Source organism: Acipenser ruthenus, chromosome 46, assembly GCF_902713425.1.
Source record: "Acipenser ruthenus chromosome 46, fAciRut3.2 maternal haplotype, whole genome shotgun sequence".
NCBI classification, from domain to species: domain Eukaryota; kingdom Metazoa; phylum Chordata; class Actinopteri; order Acipenseriformes; family Acipenseridae; genus Acipenser; species Acipenser ruthenus.
The window spans coordinates 9749050-9767806 of NC_081234.1; the positions used below are offsets into that span (position 1 = coordinate 9749050).

Consider the following 18757-nt stretch of genomic DNA (forward strand, 5'->3'; position numbering starts at 1 on the left):
AATAGGAACTGAGGAGTTGAGGAGCTGTGCAGTGCAGCCGCATGCAAGCAAAGGGGCCAGGTGCTAATTGGTTTATTGCTTATTAATGATGGTCCGGCCCCATGGATACCAGAGCAGCGGGAAGCCAGTTACTTTGTTCTGTTGCTGGGATGAGCAGATAGGATGAAAGCCAGCGGCTTCAGAGCCCTTTACTAAACTGAATGGAGCTAAAGTTATTCTGGATTAAGAATATTCCCAGTTATTCTTAATCCAGAAACTTAATTCAGTCAATGGCAATCCTTTGTGTTTTCAAAGTTTATTTTTCTAGTTCTATATACTTGAGAAATATATATATATATATTATATACAGCATATTAGATTAGTTTAGTGCTCTGCATTGTTCAGCAGAGCTATAATAAATAGTAAAACAAACACACACACACACTCCTGCACCTTTATTTATTTTTTTATTTTTGTTTTATTTTTCATCATCAAAACTTTACAAAACATTTCGGACGATAATATATTTAAAGAATTAGCCATGTTTTGCCTGGATTCAAGCTGCCAAAGAAACGATATCGATGTTTTAGAAAACCAAGCGTAGAGATTACTTCCAGAACATTTACACCCTGCTTAACAAACCAGCTTTAAAAAAAGAAAAGATAAAATCAACAAAAGACTCAGCTATAATGCAACTTGATTCAGCAACATTGCTGTGTTCTAGATGAATGACACGACGGACTGATGAAAGTGCCCTCTTCTCTTCTAATGGAATAGGGCGACTCGTTCTGGGAGCTCAGACAGCTGATTGTTTTACTCGTGTAAATGTAATATCCCGCTGTCCCACACAATCATGCATTTTCACTGTGTTTACTAAACCAGTTCACACCCCAAGAGCTTGTTAAGGTAACTCTTTCTTAAATACATAAAATGCCCTGATCGGTAATGCTTCCCCATTGGCTGGGAGCAGCAATGTGTCAATGCTCCCGCCCACAGAACCGTTTTCACAGATTCTGATTGGAGAGGTGCAGGGCGGGCCGTGGCTGGTAAATTGGCAGCTTGTGTCCAGAGAAAAAGGCAGTTGTAGATCTACAGATCTAACCAACACACGATGACACAAAGCAAAAGAGGAGAATTTGTAAATGTTTTGACAAGAGGACACTTTTAAAGCATTGCCCTGCCCCAGCTATAACCCATTCCCAATGGAACACGCTTACTCAAGCAGCAGGACCCTGTGTAAGCACCCCCTCCATGGTTTACGAGGAAAAGGAAAAGTTCCAGATCCACCTTTTGAACCGATTATTTTATCCATCAAATAATCAAAACAGAAACGTTTGAAAAATCTGATTTGGATGCATTTTAAGTAAGGCTGTATTTTCTGTCACGATTATAACGGATTTCACGATTTCTGTGAAATGTACCCATTGGTCATTATGTAATATGTTGACCCCCATGAAAATTCCCATGTTGTTTTATCAGTTAAAAATAAATACAGAAAACGTTTGCCTTCTTGACGCACTGCCTGTTACACTGCATTTAGGAACCTGGCAGCTGGTTTAGTTTGCTTCCAGTAAATGACTGAACACATACTGCAGAGAGCTGCATGATTTCTTTAAAATGTCTTCAACCAAAAAGACTCCAGCTGCCTCAAAAATCGGAAATATTTCTGCTAAAGATCACTCTGTCCAATACAAGAAGGGGACATAAAAATTGAAATATTCTACAATTTAGCAGGTACTGTTTTTCATGTAAGCATTTCAACAAAAAATGAGCAATTTTGAATGTGACAATGCATATTTTTCTGCTTTATAAATGTTATCGTGAAATATCTTGACATTTTTAGACTGTGAAATAAGCCATTTCTTTACTGTGAAAAAATACAGCCTTCCTTATAATCCCAGTGCATCACCCCTTTCATAAACGTATTATTTTTGCTTTCAGCACTCCCACTTTCTGTTTTGAAATCAGTGCTTTTTAAACACAGAGACTTCTCTCTTGAAACTGCAGAGGTTACTGTGAAGATGCTAGCTACAGTGTTTGCTTGTGTATACAGATAAGAAACTCTGCTCAGCGTTCTGGTGTTTGTGACGTTGTGTTCTCCTCGTTTACCTCGACTCACGGAAACAAATCCAGCGATCGCTCGGGGTGAGATTTGGCTTTTCAAGATCTTTGTCTTCTCTCGTAAACCAAGTCCTTAAGACTTCAGGTCAAAAGAAAAAAAAAAGAAAAAATGTAATCTATAAATAGAAACAGCTGGCCACGATGATCTCACTGCGGAGCGTTTCCCGGGTGTTCTAATTATTGACATCTCCCGGTTTTCATTGCAAAAGTCTAAACACCTTCAGGGTGAGAATATCACTCCTCCCTGTGATACTGTGATAATACTGGAACGTGTGAAAAGCTGGAAATATGCATCTGTCAGTTAAAAAAAATGATTGATTTTTAGTTCTGTTTCAACATCTTCCAAATTACCAGTCGCTCGTCCTTCTTCAATGATCGTTTATAGCGTCTCTCAAATCTGTCAGAGCTGCTAATGTCCAGAGGATATAACCAAACACAACTCGACACTCAATCAGAAACTCAGCGGTGAGCTACAAGAAGGTCAAGCACACAAGTGTTTTGGCAAAATGTATTTTTCTGTGTCCTCGTTGGGAATCTGTAGAACGAGATCAAACCCTACCTACCTTATTGACATATTCATGAATGTATTCACTGTGTCGAGTGGCGTTAGGATTGCTTTGATTGATCCATTCGGTTTCCATAGAAACCTATAGATCACAGCTGCACAAGGGCGGTCCTTGAGGTCTGGAACCCCCACGGTTTCATAAGCATTGTTAAGCAATTCACTGATGAAGGTCTTGAAGGAGGTTTAATTGGTTCAGTTTAGTAATTTAGGATACAGCAGGGCTCCGGATCTGGAGGACCGGAATCGTGCACCCCTGCTACGGACAGTCAGAGGATGGTATCGGGTCATCAGTATTTTCCTGTGTAGCTACACACTTCAGCTCCAGAAACAGGGACCTTAACCCAACGCAGAGAGAAGTTTCCAAATCATGAACTCTTTTTTTAATCAACTCTAACCGTGATGAGAACATGTTGAGATCTGGAGTACTATCAGCCTGGGACGTCCCTCTGAGATTCCCTCCTATACCCTGAATTCAGAATCAACCAACTCGCCCCCCCCCACCTTCCCCATCCCGCACACGAAATCAACCACCAAACCCTCAACTAATAAAACCATCAGTCTCCAAAATCATATTCCAAAGCCAGCCCCTCTCCTAGGGCATGTTAGCCCCACCCACCACAAACTTCATCCCACTTGACCAATCAAACAAGACTGTATTTGCAAAATCCTCCAATCAGACGATTCCCTCAGAACTTCAACTCAATGTGGCCCCTGTGATCCTGGCACAGAACCTCCTTTTCTATCAGAGCCCATTTGATCTCCAAATCAATTCTGCGCTCCCCTTTACTGGCTCTTCCTTTGGATTCTAATGGGATTTATTAAATTGGCAAGCAAGGGCGTCTGTTATCAGCACAGCAAGATTGATCTTTAAAAGGGATTGAGCCAGTTATTAGGATTGACGACATTCCCATTGACTTGTCCTGAAAGTTGCATCTCAAACAGAATCCTCATTGCCCTGGTGACACTTTGCTGGCTGGGGTTGTCCAGAATGTAGAGGGAGAGGATAATTGAAATTACACTCATCCTCTATACAATTTAAACCAATCCATTTTTTATATTCATTTTGGATCCATTTCAACTGTTGCTGTGCAGAGGGGGGGGGGTCATTCAGAATGATTGCAGCTCTCCGTTGCGGGGAAAAACCTAGAGATGGTTTTGTCATTTATTCAATACATACCTACTGGAAGCAGCAGGCAATTCACCCATCCAAAAGTAAAATGCCCACCTACACTCAGAGCTCAGAGTGATCACATTTCCTGTGCAATTAACAAGATTGTTTTATATTATATGGAGCAGAGCAGCTGGCAGGCTGGATATAAGAAAACTGTTCCCTGATGGAGGAATCAAAACACGAGGGAAGCTGAAGTCTGAAGCAGGGCTTTGCAGATATTCAGATCTTTAGATTATTGCCCTTGAATGCGGTTTAAACCATTAGGTGTTAATGCAATTGAATAAAACTGGCTAATTACTCAACACAAAGCCTTTGGATCCGATGTGTTTCAGAAGCACGCTGCTGTGCAGCAGAGGGCAATGTCACTTCCAATGTCACTTTCACTGAATCGCCTAACAGGGAGCTCAGCGTAAGGATGCATTTGTGTAAAGTTTATACAGGGATAAGGCTTCGGAATGTATTGGAATTAAAACGAGCTGAAAACTTGATCCGGGGTGGAAAGTGTCACGTCCGGATGATGGAACTCCTTGTAAATCAGCATTAATAACATAACGAATTACTGATCATCTGACATCAGAGCACTTTTAACAGGGATTAACCCCACGTGAGCGGTTATCTTTATCTCTCAACCTGACCTCATTTGTTTGGGGATAATTACTACTGTATTAAAGGAACATCTGCAGCTAGAGCACTTTGTTTCAAACTAGCATTCATTCACTTGGGATAATTACCACCAGATTAATTAAGTAGTATACGAATTGAATTATAACTATTTCTAATTGTGATAAGTATTTTACTTACTGGCATTTGTCACAGATAGATATTTTAAATAGTAAAAGCCGTACTAATAGCAGTGGAAACAGATCTTTCTGGTATAGGAAAGGATGCGAATAACCGTCAGTGTTTCTTGTACAGATAACACACCCTTGCATGTAAATGAAACCCCATTAGTACCAGAGATTTTACAGCCTTCAAGGGAGGACAGTATTTCATTTTGTTTTTTCAAAACTCTCTTCAGGCTCCTCCTTCATTCAGTATAGGCCCCGCCTCCAGCCCAGCGAGGCCCCTCCTCCTCCTCCTGGTCAGATAAATGTTTCAGTAGAAGTAAAGCAGTCCGCTTCTCTGTCTATGTACAAGAAATTCCAAAGTCCCTTTGGAGAGTGTGAGGAGTCTGTACAAGTCCCTCCGCACGGCACCTGGAATGCGTCCCAAAGAAAGTCAAAAAACCCCAATGTTGCCTTCCCTTTGAAGGTGTTACTGGTTACCTTTGATTATAATTTTGCTGTTTTGTAAAAATGAAAACCGTGAGTGATTTTGTGATCGATGATAGAATACATTCCCATCAACAACAACGCGACTGGTTACCAACGACCCCTTTCAAAACGACGTCTTCATCTCCTGTACACCGTGTCATCAAGCACGAGCTGCCCCACTGTCACATCACACTGCTGCATCGTCACAACCACACACAACACAGAAACAAAAACCCATTTAAAATTCAAAGAAAAAAATCATTATCCACTTAGACAAGATGAATATGTTTTCAGCAGTCAAAACAAGATCGTTTTTTGGATCAAGATCATCTTTTTTTTTTTTTTGCAGTTTGTTCACTTTGTTTTTAGCGAACACCTAGCCAGATAAATAAAACAAACAAGCCGTGTCCAGAGGAGCGTTACCAGCAGTGGCCGCACACCCAGTGAAAAGAAAAGGATACAGAGCATGAGCCATGAGGCTTTGCTACTCCGTTCCATTGTTCTCACAGATTGAACAGCTCTGCAATCCCCACTGGAATCCAAGCTAATCAGTAACACCTCTCAGCAGAGGCTTGGCGTTCTCTGCCCAGCGCTGGATCTCACTGGGGTGGGGTCCGGGTCTCTGTAAGGGACAGAGGAACAGTCTGCACCATGCCCCGCTCCAGCCTGCGGGGGGCGCTCTCGAAGCCCACGTTCAGGTGCAGAGGCTGGTGAGCCTGGCAGTAATCCACGATTGGCTGCTCATAGCTGTAGAAGTTTAGCGAGCTCACCTGGTGAGGGATCTGAAAGAGAGGAGAGAGGGGGAGAGAGAGCGAGAAAGGGGGAGGGAGAGGGGGAGAGAGAGAGGGGGGAGAGGGGGAGAGGGAGGGGAAGGGGGAGAGGGGGAGGGAGAGGGAGAGAGGGAGAGAGGGAGGGAAAGAGGGGGGAGAGGGAGAGAGAGAGCGGGAGAGGGGGGAAGAGAGAGAGCGGGAGATGGGAGAGAGAGAGAGAGAGAGAGAGAGAGAGAGAGAGAGAGAGAGAGAGAGAGAGAGGTTACTCAGGAGGTCATTTACTTTTACCCTACAACAGTGGTACTGTTTCTACCTAGCTCCATAATCAACCTACTGTTGGCTCAGTTAATTACCTGGCTAGAACTAGAGACATTCGATTTTGCTGTAGCAAACATGTATTCTTATTTTAAAACAAGGCTAAAAAAAAGCCATCGTTTCCGATAGAGTTGCACTTCCTTGGGCACCTGGAGTGTGAAACTGTCCTCACCCTTCAACCTCTTCCTTCTGGTTGTTTCAGAAAGGAACACGACCCAGAAGATACCCGCTGGGTTCCAATGACCTAGACAGTGCAAGCGTGCCAGACTTCCTGCGTAGATTTCCTAGCGTAGCACTAGAATCACGTTTTCAAAAACCAAAACACATGCTTGATATAAAACGTGCTTCTTTCATAAAAACACAGACCTCAGGAGCTAAAAGATTTGTGGAATTATTTAGAGAGTTGCAATCACTTGAACTAGCCTGGAAAGAGATTGGAATCTGGGTCAGGCGAGGGAGAGGCAGTGCTGGATACTGACAGCTCTGTCGGTCTGCCTGCCTGCCTGTCTCTCTGCCTGTCTGTCTCTCTGTCTGTCTGTCTGTCTCTCTGCCTGTCTGCCTGTCTCTCTCTCTGCCTGTCTGTCTGCCTATCGGTCTGTCTGCCTGTCTGTTTGTTTAACTCTATGCTTGTCTGTCTGTCTGTTTAACTGTCTGTCTGCCTGTCTGTCTGTCTGTTTAACTCTCTGTCTGTCTGTCTGCCTGTCTGTCTGTCTGTTTAACTCTCTGCCTGTCTGTCTTTCTGTTTAACTCTCTGTCTGTCTGTCTGCCTGTCTGTCTGTCTGTTTAACTCTCTGTCTGTCTGTCTGTCTGTCTGTCGGTTGAACAGAGGGACAGTCTGCCTGTCAACCCTCAGGTCCTGACAGCGCTCCCTCCCTCTGCGCTAATGCACTGATTTTCATGCAACACGAAGTGCCTAAATTAACGTGCAGAACACTATTGCTTTTTTTTAAATAGAGTCTTGACTCCATTAAGTGGAAACGGCTTATTACATTAGAGGCACTTTGTGGATTCAGAGGGTCTCTCTGCACGTCAATGCCTGGAATTAATTAAGTGATATTAACTCCTGGCCATTTCAGCGGATCGGTTTCAGTGGCTGATCATAAATCCAGCAGTCCCCAAATGCTCCTTCAGCACATAAACACGCACCTTGTGTGGAAACAAAATAACAGAACCTCTATATCACTGTGATTCATACGAAAACAAGTCTGCCAGACTGCCATTGCGATCCAGCTGCACAGAGCAGAGGGAGGCTATCCAGAGAGTATAACAGCCCCTCCTTCTCTTTCTGTGTGCCACCAGATCATAGCAGAGGGAGGCTGTCCAGAGAGTATAAGAGCCCCTCCTCTTTCTGTGTGCCAGCTTTTATTCTCTGCTCCCCAGCACAGAGCAGAGGGAGGCTGTTCACAGAGTATAAGAGCCACCCCTTTCTCTGCTCCACCGGCACAGAGGGAGGCTATAAAGAGAGTATAACAGCTTCTCTTCTCTGTTGAAATGTTTATAACAGAATACAGCTGGAAAGTAGTTTTTTTCCCGCATTCTCTCTTTACATGAATCACATGCCCGCCCTACCCCACACAATCTGTTATTCATGACAGTAAGATTATATCTGCGTCAACGTGATGAATATATAAAAAATAAAGAGAGTTTTTGGCTCGGGAGCACAGCGGGCATTCATGGTTAATCAGGAATATTGGAAACAAGCTGGGGATTAGGAAGCTGGCCTTTTAAGTCTTTTGAGTTACACAGTCAGACAGCCTGGCCACAATCCAGGGGATCCATTCAACATGAGAGTGAAACACTGCGGACAGCGTTGGAACCCCAGGACCCCTTTAACACTGCGCTACGAGTCACAAAGTGACTGGCTTTACCTAAAATGACTGTCAGTAAGGAAATGTAATTCTGTTCAGTGTGAGCTGACACACAGCTCCCTATTGAATTCTCATTGAACGCAAAGAAAGTCAACATCAGCTCATGACACCTTCCCCATTTCCTCATATTAAGCCTTTAATCAACCTTCAATTCATCAGGATTTCTGCCACATTTACCTCATTCTGCTTCTGAAATAAATATAAAAACAACACCTATGAACGCTGTAAAGAGTGGCTTCTATACTCTGTGCTGGTGGAGAAGAGACAGAGAAAGAGGAAGAGAAAGGGAGGCTCTTATACTCTCTGAACAGCCTCCCTCTGCTCTGTGCTGGTGAAGCAGAGAAAGAGAGGCTCTTATACTTTCTGAACAGCCTCCATCTGCTCTGTGCTGGTGAAGCAGAGAAAGAGAGGCTCTTATACTTTCTGAACAGCCTCCCTCTGCTCTGTGCTGGTGAAGCAGAGAAAGGAGAAGTGAGACACTTATATCCTCTACTCTATGACGGAATACATCTGGCTAACATTGTATGTATATATATAAATTTAAAAAGACAGCCAATGGACTTCAAAACAGGATCCAGTAAACCTTCAATCATGTCCAAATGGATGATTTCAATTTCTTGAGTGAGTTAAGGGACAGCCTTAGTAAGATTGAATTGATTTTGCTTTCTGTAGCGCGTTCAATTGCCACCAAAGGGACTCAATAAGAATAGCGAGTCTGCCGCCCGACTTCGCTGCCTGGAAAGGTACGCCGCTCAGCTAAAGTCTGTTCTAATATATTGCTGAGTTTCCTTTTATTTATTCTCCGGTACCTTTCCCTGCGGCGTTAGTCAGATAAATAAAATAACTGAAAATAAAACAAATGTGAGCACTTCAGCTGTCAACACAAGAGATATCGTTGGGGAGATTTTCCAGCACCCTTACATGATGCAGGCAGTGAGATACATATACAGCCTGAGTCTCTTTTTATCTACAGAAAACTTAGAAAACATGAAAACAATGCAGTTATTGTGCAGTCCATCCCACAGCAGGGAGTGCATTTCTGCATGCAAGGAACGTCTTTCAATCTGGGATGATTTGTTTTGGTATTCTCACATTTTTCAGTATTAACACAAGGCTGCAGATCTGAAGAGAGGAAATGTCTGTCTACAGCTCTGGCCAAAAGTTTTGCATCCCCCTATAGAATGAACTAATTTAGCTTCATAAAGTCAAATGAAACCTGCTGAATAATGTTCCGTTAACTCACTGAATTACATATCGCTTTGTAGTTTTGCATATACTTAACGAAAAACTGACAAAATGTAAAAATGTGACATTTCAAAATCTAACATGAAATACTCTACTACTATTATGGCTTCTGTTGACTTTTTCAATATCATTTTGTAGTTTCTTTGATTACATGATGTTAAATAAAAGATCTAACTTATGTTCAAATATTATTTTTCTCAATCCTAAAATTCTAGGTGATGCAAGCCTTTTGGCCACAGCTGTACAATACACAGTGTGTGTGTTTTTATCCTGTTATTTTTGGGTAACTGCTTCCAGAGTTCCTACCTGTGCCTACCTCCACTGCAAAGCTACTGCAATGGTTCTGAACACAGGCAATGGCAGCAGCTGCAGTGGGAGGAGACTGCTATCGGTAGAATAGTGCCACAAAGGCTGTTCTGACCAATGGGTTCACAATGGTATAAACACTCAATATACACTGCTGGTAATCAATTGCAGTGCCACCTCACCGTCTCAGGATCACATATCCATTGCTGGGGAAGCAGAGAGCTGTTAATGGCTCTGCCGAGGGTTGCTGACACTACCATTTTAATGGGATCCCAATGGGAAGGTAGCAACTTCTCCGGCAGAGATGTGCTGTGTTTTCCCAGCTTAATGAAGCCCTCTGTCTTGCTCTCTTGTATTTTATTCCCTCTCTCTCTCTCTCTCTCTCTCTCTCTCTCTCTCTCTCTCTCTCTCTCTCTCTCTCTCTCCACTCTCAGAACCCCTCCCCTCCATGCAGCTGGTTTCAGCAATTAATTCTATTTTCTGAGCTATTGCGTTTGGATTGCTTATTCTCAAATCACTTCCCATGCGCCACTTTCAATTAGGAACGTGCCTTTGTGAAATCCTTCTCTTTACTGTAGATGGAAGTGCTCTCTCTGCACATGGAAGTGCTCTCTCTGCACAGTCCAGACGAACCCCAGCAAGGTTCCCTATTGGGGAGGGGTACAGTGCGGGGCGCCCCAGTTCAGACACAGCGCCCCTCACTTCTCATGCTGTAGTTAACCTGCACTTTGTTTTAAAACACACAAACGAGGTTGGGAAACTTGCTCTTCCATACAAACAACAGGCTGTGAGAGAAAACAACTGCAAGTACACATCAGCCATCATATTGGGTTTATCTTGCACAGCAGAAACAGGCTGCCTGGTTTTTCCCAGTTTTTATTTCCATTGGGATCCCATTATATCCTCAATATCTTGCGCTACCCTGAATAAACCCTAACAGACCACAGCATTACCAGCAATGGCAACACAATGGATTGAGAAGAGATGCAGCACAGTGCCCTGATCCTGATAGCACAGTCTGGTCCCGATTATCAAGCTGCATGCAAACATACATACAAACATACATGCATACATACATGCATACATACATACATACCTTCTAGTACCCCTGCCTCTCTACATTGCCATTGCAGTGCCCCTGTCTGTCTGCATTGCCATTGCAGTGCCCCTGTCTGTCTGCATTGCCATTGCAGTGCCCCTGTCTGTCTGCATTGCCATTGCAGTGCCCCTGTCTGTCTGCATTGCCATTGCAGTGCCCCTGTCTGTCTGCATTGCCATTGCAGTGCCCCTGTCTGTCTGCATTGCCATTGCAGTGTCCCATGTCTGTGCATTGCCATTGCAGTGCCCCATGTCTGTGCATTGCCATTGCAGTGCCCCATGTCTGTGCATTGCCATTGCAGTGCCCCCTGTCTGTCTGCTTTGCCCCTGTCTGTCTGCATTGCTATCATTTCTGTTTTAAGTGCATCTTGAGCACGGTCATTACATTGAAGCAACAAGTTTGACTGTTTCACAGCTTGGGCGGTGTTTGAAATATAATTGCCTGTTGATCTGGGATTGAAGGGGAGGGAGGGGGAGGGGGGGGGGGCTCCATTTGTATTCCGTACAAGGCAGGAGCTCACCTGTCTGTCAATTTGACTGGCAGCCTTCAGATCCACCAGTAAAAAATGACACCAGGCAGCCGCTGACTGGCAGGATTGAAACCCTAATAAATCTCTGTCACGGAGATGTGTTCTTACCAGAGTGTAATTAAATTTGCCTCAGTCCTTAAATCCTTGATAAATATTTCATTAGGCAGGCTCTAAGTGCTGGTCTCAGAGGAAGGGGTCACCATGGAAACACTAAGACACAAGACATGTTCCAATTTGTCCTGCTACAGATTTTCTAACAAACAATGAAAGCGAAGACTGAGAAATACAAACTGTGACATCCCTTTGAGAAAAGATTCAAAAAATCTCATTGGGATCCCATTCTAATCCCAGGGTATTACCTTGAAGAAGCCCTAGCTGTACAGCATTCCAAGCAATGACAGCACAGACACTGCACAGCGGTCCTGATGCGATGGCACACTGCCTGTCTGGCACAGATATGGCACCATGGCACTGCACTGTATAAGATATCAATGGCATATTGAATATGAAAATTACCACCATTCTACTAATGTCAGTCAGGTAACGCTTTACTGTGTATTTACATAGTAGTTACGTAGTAAATACACGTGTAATTACAATGTACTTAATGTGTAATTTTATTATATGATATAACCCAAACCCTATCCCTAACCCTAATCCTAACTCTATCCCTAACCCTAATCCTAACTCTATCCCTAACCCTAAGCCTAAACCTAACCCTAACTCTAACCCTAACCCCAACCCTATCCCTATTCCTAACCCTAACTCTAAACCTTGTAAAAAAAAATTGTGTACACCTATGGCCAAATGTTTTGCATCACCTACAGATTGAGACATCATTTAACAAAATATATATATTTTATTTCACATCATCTAATCAAAGAAACTACAAAATGATATCGCAAAAGTCTACCGGAAGCCATAATAGTAGTACAGTATTTCATGTTGGATTTTGAAATGTCACATTTTTCAATTTTAGTGTTTTTCGTTAAGTATATGGAAAACTACAAAGCGGTGTGTAATGCAACATTATTCAGCAGGTTCATTCGACTTTATGAAGCTAAATTAGTTAATTCTATAGGGGGATGCAAAACTTTTGGCCAGAGCTGTACGTGTTACTAAGTCATTTATTAAAAAAGAAATCTTGATATTAACTTTGCAACATGACATAATAAAATAAATGAATGCACTGCCGGGGAGCGCGGTTCTTCAGAGCTGAAAGGGGGGCATCTGATTTCCCTAAAATGCTGCAGGAAAGAAACAATGGCCTTTGAAGAAGCACTCGGCTGCTCTCCACTCAAATCACTTAATACAGGCATTTATGTATCACAAGCCAACTCCCTTTGCACAATGAAAGACCCATTTAAACCAACAGAGGAGAAATGTGCCTGTTATGAAAAAGCTTCTAATCTGCTCGCGGCTCCGGGGGCAGCCTGCCTGTTTAACAGTAATTGGATCAGATTACACAAGCGCCTGATGTACTTGACAGCAGCTCTCACATGGGATAGGAGCTCCTCTACCCAGGACCAGGCTGCAGTGCCCGGCTTGGGATAGACAATGACAGGAAGCTATCCGGCCCGTCGAGGCTAGTCCCTGACCAGCACACAGCTCTATTAGCTTATTGAAGGATTCCAGGGGGCATGTATGACTCCAAAAATACAATGGAGAGCTTCTGTTCTGAACGATTCCGAAACCATCTTCAATGGCAACGATATGTTCATGTAGTTTAAATTCTGTCTCAAGCCTATAATTCTAGGTGATAAAAAACTTTTGGCCATAGCTGTACATTTAGATAAAATAAATACAGAAAAACGTAATATCTTGAAGGACATATTTCAAAGACTTCCAGTCGACACGTTTGCCATTGAAGATTATTCTAGTATTTCTAAATTCAGCAGCATTGAGTGTTCTGGATGCATTTTCGCACAGAGAGGCGAGATGGGTTCACAGAGGGAAGAAGCCACAATTGAAAATACCTTTGGGGAATGTAAACAAGCTGGCATTCCAACAACGCCTGGTCCCCAATGGTGTACAGTGCAGTAAACAATCGCCCCTGAATGTGATTGGACGAGATGGTGGGGTGCTGCTCTGATTGGCTTCCTGCCTCTGCATCCAGCGGTCCCCAAGGGAGAAAAAACATGGCAACGACCCAAATGTGCAATAAAATGTTTAACTTTATAGAGCTTCAAAGGCTCCCAGAGTAATTGCTTAAGTGCACTGCAGAAAGGCCATTTCATTGTTGGAAGTGTTTTACTGGTTTCTGAACCATGAAGAAGAGCGGATCAGTGTATCGCAGGCAGAGAGACGACTTGATTTGAAATGAGCCCCGGAGAGCTGAGGGATGTGTCAGCAGTTGACAAGCTTGATGGTTTTTAATTGCAATTAACAAACTGAGTACAGAGTCATAAACTGCAGCTGGGGGTCACAGTCCAAGCATTCATTGGGTCCCATGCTGCACGGCAACGCAGCTCTGGCCAAAAGCTTTGCAACAGCTAGAATTTTAGGATTGAGATGTAATAAAACAAAACAAAAAACGATATAAACATAATTTAGATATTTTATTTAACATCATGCAATCAAAGAAACTGATATCGCAAGTCTATCGGAAGCCATAATAGTAGCAGTGGTATTTAATTCAATGTGTTAAGGTAACATTATTCAGCAGGTTTGAATTGATTCTACAGGGTGATGCTAGTCCGCTAAATCTGGGACAGCCTCACCTAATATAAAGTATCCTGGGCTTGTGTTCATCAGGGTCCCTGAACCCAGGTATAAATGGCTGTGTCGATCCCCTGGGGACGGAGGAGTGAGCTGGCTGCAGGAAAGGGAGAGGACAGCAATCTGCTCTCCAATATGGCACTCCACGTGTCAGCACAAATTCAATTAGACTGCCGGCAGCGAGAGTGCCGTTCCAGAGACACAATAACCGTTCCAATTACAGAATGTAATTAATCTGTTATCTTTCTATTCCCCCGTATTCATGCTCCAGCTGCTCCTCCCCTCTTCAGCTCATTTGAATGCTTTATAACCGATACCTCGAGAGGCGAGGCTAGCCGTTCTTTACAGAGCTGCAAAGAAAAAACAAACACCTTCATAATGTTCATAAAATCCCACTGGGTGCGTTACCCTGAAGAAACCTAGCAGAGCCATCAGCAGAGCACAGCATTGCCAGCAATGGCATCACAATGCATTGAGAGCAGATACTGCACAGTACAGTGATCCTGACATGCTAGCACACTGTCTGTCTGGTAATGATACACAATGGTACTGCAATGGATCACCTGCATGTGTATTGCGTGTTCATAGCATGGTGTCAAATATGAACATTTTCCAACTGTGATGCAATAGCAATCTCATCCCATTGAAACTGCTCTTGTTCTATTATTGCTCCTTAGTGCAAAACCATTGTACTGCCATTGCAGTGCCACTGTCTGTCTGCATTGCCATTGTAGTGCCCCTGTCTGTTTGCATTGCCATTGCAGTGCCCCTGTCTGTCTGCATTGCCATTGCAGTGCCCCTGTCTGTCTGCATTGCCATTGTAGTGCCCCTGTCTGTCTGCATTGCCATTGCAGTGCCCCTGTCTGTCTGCATTGCATTTGTATCAATTCAGTGTGAGATGCATTAATTCAGGCAGAACCGTTAGTGTGGGGAGTTGACAAAAACGCCTCACTACACTTCTGTAGGCTGTCCCTTACTGATTTTTCTGACACCAATGGCATGCCATGTATTCTGTAATACAAGCTGATGAAAGTCTGTTTCAGTCCTGATGAGGGTAGGTGTGGCTCTGTTAGCAGATGCGTCAATATTCAAGACTGTACCCATTACACAGGAATACAAGTAATTACTAGATGGTGACCCTGTGTGTTTGGTTGTTGGTTCTGTCAAGCAGTGTTCTCACAATGCCACTGCACTACGCAGCTGTTTTCTTTGACTTCCTAAAGACAAAATTCCATTACCGGGGATGCCCAGTAAAAATGTTTAGTTCTTTTAACATCTGGCCACATCAATGATACAGATCCCACTCTGTTGGTACAGAGCTGCATTCTATGCTTCTCCCAGTAAAGTTTTCCGCACTGCAACATATCTAATGATACGGGTCACATGCTTTTTCAAAAATCCATTTGACTTCATTTGGTTGACAGACTATTCAATACAGGTTCCATTTTATATGGTGCTGTGACTGACACAGAAACAAATCGACTCGACTCTATTCATGTGGATGGACTCGCATTGTAACAATAGCCGCTGCTGTGATCCCTCCCTTGTCATCGAGTTAATAAACTCACTGAAGCAGGCGCAAAAGACAATAGAAAATAAAACAAATCTCGACTGCATAAAGCCAGTAAGAAACTCAGTCAGAGCAATACGCGTTCTGTTCTCACTGCAACTTGTTTAGCCAGGGTTGTAATGATAACACTGTTTGCTGTCAGCTCTTGAAGATCTTCCGATTCCTAAAATGTATATAAAAATAGGATTGTTAATCATGCTGGTAATTGTTTGTCATTGTTTAACAGGCGGATTATTCCCCTTCAAAGCATCGATGGTGTTGGTGCCTGCATGCCTGCGTGTGTCTCTTTCTTGAATCACAGCTTGCTTTCATTTCAGCTCTGCAAGCCGGTTGAGATTTCTTGCGTCTCCACTGGGATCTGTGTAAATGGAAACACCACAGGTCTGATTCTTCAAAGCTGGGCTGCTTCTTTCTTAGCTTGAATATGTCTGGTAAATAATTGAGCAAATTAAATGTTTTATGCAAATTTATGCAGACAGATGTAACTTAAAGTGAGATTTTTTTTATGCAGACTAAACCTTACAATTCTACTTCACGCTCTTAACATGGCTTTTTCGTTCAGAATCTTGCAATCCTCTCCAGGCAATCAAAGGATCTGCATTTCATTTGAGAGTTGCTGCTGATCCTGTATATTAGCGGTTACATTTCCCTAGTTTTCCACAACCCTCATCATATAACCCTCCCCAAGGAACCTACTTCCATCACTTAATTCAGGATATCCCACTCTGCCACCAAATGAAATTTGAACTCCTATCCTCCAGGCTCCAAAGGTTATACCAGGTGAGCTGGCTCCCTCAGTTCCCTCAGCCACTCTCTTGAACTCAAAAACAAGCAAACAGAGACATGAGGATTCACTTTCATTTTTCACAGGTGTTGTGATGCTTACAGACAACATGCAAAACCTCTGCTTCAGTTTTTATTTCTGATTTGTGATTTTTTATAAAAAGGGGTTCCACAGCAAAAAAAGTGGAGCACCTTTGGCTCATATATATAACGAATGGAAGCGTGCACCAGGTAAGACTGATGTTGTGTTGGAATCCGTTTGCGGTGGAGGGACAGGAGAGACCGCGACACTTAGTGACAGGCGAGAGCTGCTCTATCTAGAGGAGATGTGTGTGCCAGGGGCTGGACTACATTCACAGCAACAACTCCTTCACTTCTGATCAGGGAGGATGGCCGTCATGAGCCGACACGAGAGCCGCATTGCCTGGGGCTGGAGTGAAGAGAGACTGTCTGCGAGGAGCAGAGCCAGCCCATTGCAAACAACCTAGTACAAAACCGCTTCTCAAGAAAATGATGTCTTCCTCTGGGAGCTGTCCACCACAGTCCCTCCCCGCTCTGCCCATAGCTTAAAGTAATTGTAGCCAACAAAATACTTCCATCAAATGTCTCTGCATTGCACATTTATAGTTCTCAAATCCACAGCTTTTAGTAGCCTCCCTCCCAGTCCCCTTCACTGTGCAAGACTTCCAAGTCCCTTATCCTTTAAAGCATCCTGCTGGGATACTTGATATTACACCCAAAGAAACCCCCATCATGGCCCATATTGGACCCCAGCATCACCAGCACTGGCAACAGAATTTTAATGAATGTGGAAGCATTCTGGCAACGGCAGTCTCTTCCTATTGTAGCTGACCCTTATTCAAAACCACTGCTATCCGCGATCGACCTAACCACTAAGCCACTCTGTCTCCCAGTCCCAAACCGGAAACTTCTCCGAGTTACTGGGTGAATGCTGAACAATCACAATGATGTTTTAATTAGGGGGGACGTCCCTTATCTTACGAGAGGGGAACAAAGGGCCACACACGCTGCCATCTTCTATATCTGCACTCCGAGATCTCTATTGAGCGTCTTGAAAGGATGTCAGGAAAATAATTATCCATCCAATTGAGAGAGCGAGCTGGGTCTTTGTGCCCTGGGTGACAAACAGAATCATTTAATTATGCGACGTGGCCTCAAAAGTTCAGTGCGTGACATGTTATTTAGTCTGCACTGAAGGTGAGGCAACGGCTTTCTCCTCCAGTACACCCCCGCAATGTTCTTTCCAGAACAGCGGGATTTAAAACACTGACTGCAAGATAAAAAAGTACCTTGTCTTAGCATAGTTCTATAGCATCGTGAATACTAATATGCTCTCCTTTGTATACTCTGCTCTCCTTAACAGCATACCTTGAAATCTAACACAGCCAGCCCTGGGGCTATGCTAATTAAAACAGGATGTCTATATGGGCACCAAGCCAGATTTCCTGATAGACTTGGGCAGGGCGTTCCACAGTACTGTCGCATAGTGATTAAAGACCCTGTCACTCAGGGTGACATGCGAGACATTGAGGGATTTCGAATATATATCTAATGCAGGTCTCAGATATTTTCATGGCGATGTTTCAGCTTACCCTACTGTGCTTGACACTGCTTCACTGCTTCACTGTGAACTAAAGGTTATATTTAACATATAAATACCAAAAGAAACGTAATGCATTCGAAGATAAATGTTTCGGCTAGGCATTGCATTTGCTTCTTTTGGTATTTCTAAAAGCATCACTTTTAGTTACGGCTGTTCCAGTCAGCATAGCTATCCTCCTAGTCGTGCACTAGTGTTTTGAAATGTATGCATGGTGTGCTTTTCGTGCATTTCCATGTGAGCGGTCGGTGAGTGGTGATCGTCTTCCTTGATGACGCTCTCTCTCTCTCTCTCTCTCTCTCTCTCTCTCTCTCTCTCTCTCTCTCTCTCTCTCTCTCTCTCTCTCTCTCTCTCTCTCTCTCTCTCTCTCTCTCTCTCTCTCTCTCTCTCTCTCTCTCTCTCTCTCTCTCTCTCTCTCTCTCTCTCTCTCTCTCTCTCTCTCTCTCTCTCTCTCTCTCTCTCTCTCTCTCTCTTGCACTGATCTGATATTTTCATTCCCCAGTTCAGTGCTGTGGGGAGTTACTTTTAATGCAAAGGGATCTTCGTACTGTTTTATGCAGCACAGTTCTGAGGAAATTGGGTTAAAAGGCTTCCTGTGTCATTCTCTGTTGCTGCACCTTCAAGCGTTGCAATAAATATTTCAAACACATTTATTTAGCCGGTGAGCAGTTATTTTATGACAGAAACAGTGTAGCAAAACTGCTGACAGCAATGTTCACTCAACTGTAGTGATCAAGACAGGTAATACGAAACCAGATCCCAAGGACAGCTACAACAGTAGAGGCATTTACTGGCAGAGTGGGGCTGAAGTAAGAGCACTGGAAACACAATTGCATCCATTGCA

General features: G+C 43.4%; 1 protein-coding gene across 2 annotated transcripts in view; it reads right to left on the reverse strand.

Moving 5' to 3' along the window:
- Nucleotides 1-430: 430 nt before the first annotated feature.
- LOC117966121 (leucine-rich repeat transmembrane neuronal protein 4-like) overlaps nucleotides 431-18757 on the reverse strand; it is a 59943-nt gene continuing 41616 nt past the window's right edge. Inside the window, exon 4 of one of the 2 annotated variants that reach the window (XM_034911561.2) lies at nucleotides 431-5871. In XM_034911561.2, coding sequence (XP_034767452.2) covers nucleotides 5689-5871 — 183 coding nt within the window. In that variant the 3' untranslated portion in view covers nucleotides 431-5688. The remainder of the gene's footprint in view (nucleotides 5872-18757) is intronic. The other variant, XM_034911563.2, reaches the window with a different exon arrangement.